The 8,295-nt window shown below is 34.9% G+C and overlaps 1 protein-coding gene across 1 annotated transcript; it reads left to right on the top strand.

Moving 5' to 3' along the window:
- The first annotated feature begins 537 nt into the window (after positions 1-537).
- Positions 538-3,326, top strand: LOC107157647 (geminin coiled-coil domain-containing protein 1-like). The gene has a single exon (XM_048800351.1). It carries the CDS (start codon positions 538-540, stop codon positions 1,141-1,143), a length of 606 nt encoding a protein of 201 aa, XP_048656308.1. The 3' UTR covers positions 1,144-3,326.
- Positions 3,327-8,295: the final 4,969 nt, after the last annotated feature.

Here is an 8,295-nt window from a genome sequence, read left to right on the forward strand (position 1 = left end):
AATAACATAAGGAATGCTGTATAGTGTTTAAACAAGAGTTCTGTCTATATTCAGATAACTTAGGTTTAATTCTAGGCTAAGGGATTCTTAGCAAGTCACAAATATGTCTGTGCCTTAGTTTCCTCATTAATGGAGATTTTAACAGTATCTATAGCCAAAGAAATAGTGCATGTGATGAACTATTCATAAATTATATCAAATGATAATTTGTTTACTTTATCAGTGATAATTCAATAAACAATTGCTTTTATTGTCATCATTGTAAAAATTATTACTTCCCTGATTTGAAATCTTCAAGACATGATCTGCCTTTTTCAAGTTTCAAACTGAGAGTAAGAAATGAATTCAGGTTCCTAAGAAATAAGAAGTTATCATGGATTTTACTTTAGTAACAGACACTAATCTAATCCATTTTACTTGTATGTGAAAAAAATATTAGAAATTTAACCTATTTTTCTAAAGAATGAGGGTAACTAGTAGATACTTAAAGGAAGTATAGTTTTCAAATGTCACTTCTTCAGAGATTGTTGTCATCAGATGAGTTCTCCAAAGTGTGTGGAAAATTCAGAAAGGGGAAGAGGAAACACAAAGAGCAGGGATACTCTGCTGCTGAGATCCCCCATCCTAAAAAAGGTCAAGAGAAACCTCTCTAGTGAGTTTGCTAACTGTGAAAAACCACCTGGGCCCCATGTTGATCCCTGGGTGCTTCAAACACTTGGATTGAAAGACCTCAACACCATTGATGACACCTCATCAGCTAACTACAGTGCCCTCTCCTCTCATCCCAGAAGAGTGACTAGCACATACTCCCATTTTCCGAGTGATGCCATTGATTATGAAAATGTCCCCAGAGAGGATGTGCCAATCAACTATGGAGGTGAAAGAACAACCCCCTTGCACAGCACTGCCAGCCATGGGGAAGACTTCCACTACTTTTCTCAACTTTCAAATCCCCCAATAGAGGTGCAAACACTTCCTTATCATCCAGCTGATGTGTCACCCAGCAAGACAGAGATGACATTTTACACATCCCTGAGTCCTCACTGTAATGTCAAAACTCATTCTTTCTACCAGGGACAAGCCTTTGTGTGTAGAGATGAAGAAGGAGGCTGGAAGTTTACCTGGATCCCTAAACAGCCTTAGTGACTCCTCTTGTATCATAGAGCACTGCCAGGAACTCTGTTTACAAAGATCTCTCTTGCACTTGAACCTGACTATGTGGAGCATAGAAGCTATTGCCCAGACAATCTTTAGCCACTTTAAATGTTACTCTCAACTACCACTTAAATTTGTAGGGAGTAGCTTCCAAGAATCCATATGAGAGGCATATGCTCTTCTTCTACCTGAACTTGACTAGTTTGCACATCAAGGTCTGCTATCAACTTCTTCTCTTTGCCCTGTACTTGAAAAGGTGTTTTCCAATCTTTTGTGGATTTCTTCAAGACCTAGATATACTTTGCTTATCATGATCTGCTTAACACCTTTTGTTCTCTTATCAAGTAGTTTAAATATGTATGGTCTTTATTTCTCTCCCTCTTCTACATTTGTTTATTTCTGAAAATTGCCTTTAGAATGAGCCCTATTTTTGTTTCAAGTACTTCCTCCTGGTTGTTTAAATTGCTAGAGGTAGGGTAAAATCAAGTGTCTGCCCATCACCACTGCTGAAGAAGTATTGTGGATATAAGTAACAGTATGTCCAGGGCAGCTCAAAGAGTCAAGTGTTGCAGGGTGGCTGTAGCAAAACATCTCTAAGACAGCTGTGACTCCACTGATAAGCAATACCACTGAAAAATGACAAAAGTTAAAAAGAATTATTACTTCAAAATGTCCCAATACCTGCTTCCATTGGCATCTGGCCATTGTTTCTTTAACTGACATGGCTCAAAAATGATATTTTTGAGGAACTGTTACACAACAAATCATCATCTTAAACTGCACAGATGCTGGCAAACTGATCACTAGCCCAGCTCTGACAATGTCACACTTATTCCTTCTGTCAGTCATGTATTCATGCAATTCACCTAAAATATCTACAGAATACCTCATGTTCACTTTGTAACAGGCATTGTAATTTGGGATGGTGATAAAATGTGAGCAGTTTGGGCCCTGTGCCCACATTCATGAGACCTAGAGCCATTCATCTGCTGTCATCCCTGAGAAAGCTATTTCCCTTGTATGAAAATTCAATTTTCCCAGCTGTGGAATACAGGACTTGATTAGATAACTTCTAACATTCTATGAATGAAGGATGGATCCCATCAGCTTTATTTTTATTTGGTCATTCAAGGCCGTTTTTTCCCTTAGATAGGTACTGCATATGCTAGGTAGGGTGAACTTTGTCTGCAATGGAAAAAATAGAAAAATAAATGTGAGACATTTGTAATGAGCATTAGAAATCATTTCTCTGATCACAGGATTCTTTTTTCCAGTATAAGCCCACTTTGCAGGTTGATTCAGTCTGTGTGAGAGTAACCTGTACCTAAAAAAAGATATATTTTAATTTGCAAGTAAATGTGAATAGATTGAATCCAAGCATGATATCAAAGATCTCTTCTTCCCTAAATTTTTTAAGAATATTTTTGGTGCTCTTAACTGTTTCCTTCCTTTCCATCCTTCAAGCTCCCTATTGTTCCCAGAATAAATTATGCATCAATGTCGGGCACCTATGCTTTTTTGGCAACATGATTAAATTCACCAGGTTGAAAGCCATCTCCATCTATCTCTTTCTATTCTCCTCTCAATACTTCACTTTGCACAATCAACTTCTTTGTTTGTGCTATTTGGAATTCTTTGTAACCAAGACATTTCTTTTGTGTTTGATCATTGGTTTATTTACGTTGTGTGAGCAAATATCTATTTTATAAAGCTTTGTTACCCATAGTTTTCTTTATAATTCATGAAGGGGAATACAAATTAGTAATTAATATTATTCTCGGTAGTATTTTAAAACTAAGGAAGAGATAGAATACGTTCTACACCCCCATACCCCCCCAAACACAAAAAGTACCTTTTACATTCTGGTATCTATGCCTCTTGTGGGTGAAATTTTTCTCTAGAATAACAAATTTAATTAGAATTGATTATACTTTACTACACAAGGAATTGAGTAAGCAATAGAACTATTTAAAAACTCTTATAATCAAGCTGTAAAACAAAATTTACCAGTTAACACATATTTATTTTGCAATATCCATGTGCCATGTTATATGTTAATTACCATGAGGAAACACCCAGGCTTCTCACAGTGCATTTGGTGCATAAAAAAGTCACCAAAAACATCAAAGCTTTTGAAAGCTTTTAAATGAAACCTGGTTTCAGCCTGGTTAAAGAAACTATAGGACATTTATGTGGCAAATTATGATATATTCTTCTAACTCATATCATGAATGATAGTATGGAAGAAAATTACCACATATGTTTGCAATTATATTTACAAACATTTGATATTCATTTGAATAATGTATACAAAATTATTTTGTTAATGTTTGAGAAATTGGAAATTCGTTTCACTTAAGTATATGTTCTAACTTTTATAGTTTTATCATGCATTTCCAGTAAACCAGTTAATATTTTATTAAGATAAAGTGGGAAATGAAACTAAATACCTTTGTAATTATGATGAATAATTTTATATTGTGCATAACATTTTTAATAATGGACTTTTTTCTCCTGGATTTTTGTGACCACAATTTTTGAATCTCTTTTGTATGATATATGATATGGCCAGATTAATATCCTCAGAATTTAATGGTTCCTTCTCTCCTCTAGGATACATTAATGATTTTTCCCATGTTAGGTGGCCTGAAGAGTCAAATGCCTTAGGAGTACAGCACTCTCTTACTTAATCTCACATAAAAATTAGAATTCAATTTTTTTAAATTTGATGACACTTCCAATGTCTTCTGATACTCTGAAAACAATCCTGTGTCTTACTAGTATTTGGAAAATATGGACACTTGGAAAGTCTCAATTCTATAGGTGACGTTTAATAAGTAGGGTTACTTCAAATTGCAGTGATGTTAAACTATAATTTTGAAAAGATTAAAGAATGTGAATAAATAAAAAGACTTTAATGTACTTGATGTAATTGAAGAAAGCAGAATATGTTTTTAAATATGACAAATGGATTCAACAATAAATTGAAGTACCACAGGTATAGCAGAAAATATAGTTAATACATTTACTGAAAACTACTTTTATTTTGTACTAGGGATTGAATCCAGGCATGCTTGTCCACTAAGCCACATCCTTAGCCTTTTTAAAATATTTTGTTTAGAGACAGGATCATACTGAGTTGCTTAGGGACTGGCTAATTTGCTGATGCTGGCTTTAAACTGCCTCAGCCTCGGGTGCCTCTGGAATTACAAGTATGCACCTGGCACTTGGCCATCCACTAATAACTTTTTAAATGTATAATTTTTTGCCTGTAAAGTTCAGGTATACAATTAGATATTTGTTTCAGGTTTACCAAAAGATTCACATATGGTTAAATAGTAAATGCCTAATTTTAATTTTTTTAAATAAAACCACATATATTTGGTTTTCATGTTAGAAGTTTATGGTATGATTATATTTCTTAACAATCTTTTCATATTTTTATCTACCTTTTTGTTACATTAACATAGACATTCAATTTTAATCCTTCTATTGGATATTCTGCAAATGTAAAATATAATTCAACACTTAATAATAAGCACTTAGATTATATGTTTCTTTTTGATTTGAACTTTTTTTTAAATTATGGAAGTCAATTTTGTAATGAACTTATGACTAATAAATAAATGACAAGTCATTTAATTTTATGTTCAGCCCTTAATTTGAAAACATGTTTTCAGTGAATGGAGCAATGAACTAAGAAAAAGGTTTTGTTTCTCCTATAAATCCTATGTCATAAAAATATGTATTTCAATTAACAAACGTGTTAGATAGTAGTATGATTAATAACTGAGGCAATTATTCAATAGATATAGCTGGTGTCAAGCTCTGCTGATGATATAAAGATGATGTTATATAAGAAGGATGTATGTATTAAGACTAAATTATGTATAAATGAGAGAAACATAACTTCAACATGATTGATTAAAGCAAGGGTGTAATAGGCTCTCATAATGAAAACGTCCACAATGCAAGTATGGAAATATGGTTGATTCTATATAATCAAAGTGTATTGTCAAGAATCTGGTTTGGGATTTCAAGGGAGGTGGTATTTGGGGATGGATTCTTGAATGGTGATAAAAATAAAAGCACACGAAAGGAATAAAGAAACCAGCTCTGTGAGTTTGAAAAAGAAGATACATCTCATAAAATATTTTCTATTTTTGGACATTATCCTTATTTTTCCAATTTATAATCCTGTTAAATGAGTAAAACTTGAGATAAAGGTTCCAGACTGGTCTCACTTATGCCATGGATACATGGATAACATATTGGGTTATCTGCATGTGAGAATTGTGAGCAGGATTTCCATAAGGCCATTATATAGACTATGTAACAGTAAAGGGGAGAAAATGGTTTGGAATTTGCATATCAGGCCATTAACCCTTTCTATTAGGACATTCTTTTGGTATCATTGATGGATAACACTGATTTTATTTAGTGTTTTTTTTTTTAAACAGGGCTGTTTGATTTTTTTTTCCTAGAGAATGGTGCTTAAACCTTGCTTGCTCTAAATAACTTTTGAATATGAATGTAGTCAATACAGATTATTAAACACAGATCATCAGGATGAATTAGATGGTGTGAATTTCATTTGAAAGATAAAAAACCTGGTCTGAAGTGTTGTGCAGGTAATAAATAATAAATAGGCGAAGCATAAGAAAAGCTCTGGCATTGACTTTAGATCTAATGCTCTTTCTACTATAAGACATAATAATCATTTTGGGGACCAATAAACATACTTATAGGCCACTGGCTATTACAGTGTATTACAGGCTTCAGATATAGAGGCCCTGCAAGTATAGAGGGGTTCTTAAATCTTTATTTTACTGTCACTGGAGGTCTATTTCATAGCTTAAAAATTCCATCATTGCTAACAGACATTGTTCACAAGAGACCTAATTCACCTTCCATCATTTTGAAATAAAATAGTGTGTAATTTGAAGCCCATTTCAAAAATTGGGATGACTAAGAGTGGGGTGGCAAAGCATGAAAAGGCATCATGGTCAAAAGTATTAATATGCTTCCTAAAGGCAAAAAGATAAATTCTTTTCCAAATATTACTGCTAATATTCATGCCTAGAGTAGCTATGTATAAGCAATCCTTGTGAAGCTTCTCTTCCTCTCATCATAGGAAATAGACTTTATATACTTCTTCAGGTGAGGGCATTACTCCCTTCCCAGTCAATCCTTTTAGGTTTAACACCAGGAGAAAGTAAAATCATGATATTTAAAATGCTTAACCCACTGGTACAGACATGCCATGGATATTCTATCTTCTCTTTTTGGAAATCAGGAGTTAAATGGTAACTTTCAGGTACACAGCAGATTTTCCCTCTCATCTCTATCCAAGGTTTATAATCTGAAACGAAAAGGCAGAGAAAGTATTTCAAGGTAATTTCTCACTTCAAAAGAGTCTTTAACACCAAAAGGATAGTTCCCCTGGGATGAGGTCCAGCTCTCTCAGGAATTTTCTGAAGGTAATGTTCCCCCAGAGCCCTCCAGTTGCAGTGAATCTGAGAATAAGAGAATCTCTTTAATGAATGTGCTGTGAGAACCCAGAACACCTGGACACAATGAGGCAAAATATCCAAACATGTCTTCCTTTAATTTTTGTCTCCTGAGATTTGCCACTTCACAGAAGCCACAATGTCATCCTCCCTCCATCCCTGGCTCACAGGGGAGATCATTCCAGATGCAATCTGAAAGTGACATCTGTACAGGACTGCCCATGGCCCCACCTACCTGGTAGAGCTGGGAGTATAGCTCAGTGATCCTAGCCTCCATTGAGAATTAGAGCACATATTGCCAGATACTTAGCCTTTTCTTCCTTTTCTTTTAAGGACTACCACTAGTCCCACCAAGTCCATCTTATTGTCCTCACTCCGAATTTAGACAATCATTTTAATTAACATACTCCTTTTTTTTTGAAACATTACAGAATTAATTAAGATTCTGTCATATATCCTTAACCTTCACAGAGTAAAATATAAATTTTAAATTCTCAAATGAAAAATTTCATACTTCATAAAATATAGCATTCCAAAATAATTTACAGCTATTTCTACTGACTCAGTTAAATGAATACTCAATGTTTTCCTTTTTTGTTCAAAATGTGACCTTATATTTTAGGGACTATAGTCCATGTCTAAAAGGTTGATAAGTAGAGAGAAACTAGGAAAGGATTCATTGATGATGTGATGTTAGAGACATTCATCAAATTATACTGGCAACAAATACAGATAGAGGTAGAAGGAAAAATAGAAGAAAAGGTATAGGGCCTATTGGGGAAATGAAAACTAGCCCAGGTGGCTGCAGGGTAGCATTTTATAAAATAAAGCATGTATTCCGGGGATTCAGCAGAAGTTTCTGTATAATGAGACACACTTCTGCTTCTTTGGATGTTCTGTAAATACAAATGGAGGTAACATTTACTGAGTCCAAAAGGGCAAGAACAATAACTTACACATGTTAGTTTTATCCTTGAAATAAAGCATCATCTCTCATGCTTATTTATACAGTTTCCATTAGAGTCTTGTTTCTCTTCATATCATATAAATCTTTCATATTTTATTATTTATACTGGTGCTAGTACAGTAATTAGTAAAAAGGAAAAAAAAAACCTTTAACTTTTATAGATTTTCTTTAACAGTGCTCTAAATTTCTTCAGACTAAAATGAAACCTTCGGAGAAGATGGCCGCTGCGTACGGGGGTTGCTGAAGTGCTGAGCGTGGTGCTCAAAGCAGTGGCTTTAATAGAGATTTCGCACAGTCTCTTAGAGCTTTCACCGTTAATCTGTAGCGGACCACTTTGCCAAGGAGCAGGAAGAACAAAGAAATCAAAAAAGAGACGCTTGGATGCTCAGAGCCGCGGGCGCTTTGCTCCCATCTGCTTCCTCTTTCGCTTCGCTCCCGGCGGAGAAGCTGAAAGTGTAATCAGCAGTGGATTGTAAGTACCCGAGGCAAAGAAAGCTCAGTGCGCCCCGCCTTTTTTTTTCTTTTTTTTTTTTTGAATATTTTTTATACAGGGAGAGTTTGTGGATTGGGATTGTTGGCGGGGCTGTGGTTTCTGTGCCGAAAATCCACTCCGCGGGAGCCGCCATTTGCTTTCTGCTTGCTGTCTTGGTGGCTCTGTATACA

Source organism: Marmota marmota, unplaced genomic scaffold, assembly GCF_001458135.2.
Source record: "Marmota marmota marmota unplaced genomic scaffold, marMar, whole genome shotgun sequence".
In the NCBI taxonomy this organism is placed as follows: Eukaryota; Metazoa; Chordata; class Mammalia; order Rodentia; family Sciuridae; genus Marmota; species Marmota marmota.

Bases quoted from the DNA above. Each gene is read 5' to 3' on its own strand.
- LOC107157647 (XM_048800351.1), top strand. From the start codon at position 538: ATGAGTTCTCCAAAGTGTGTGGAAAATTCAGAAAGGGGAAGAGGAAAC.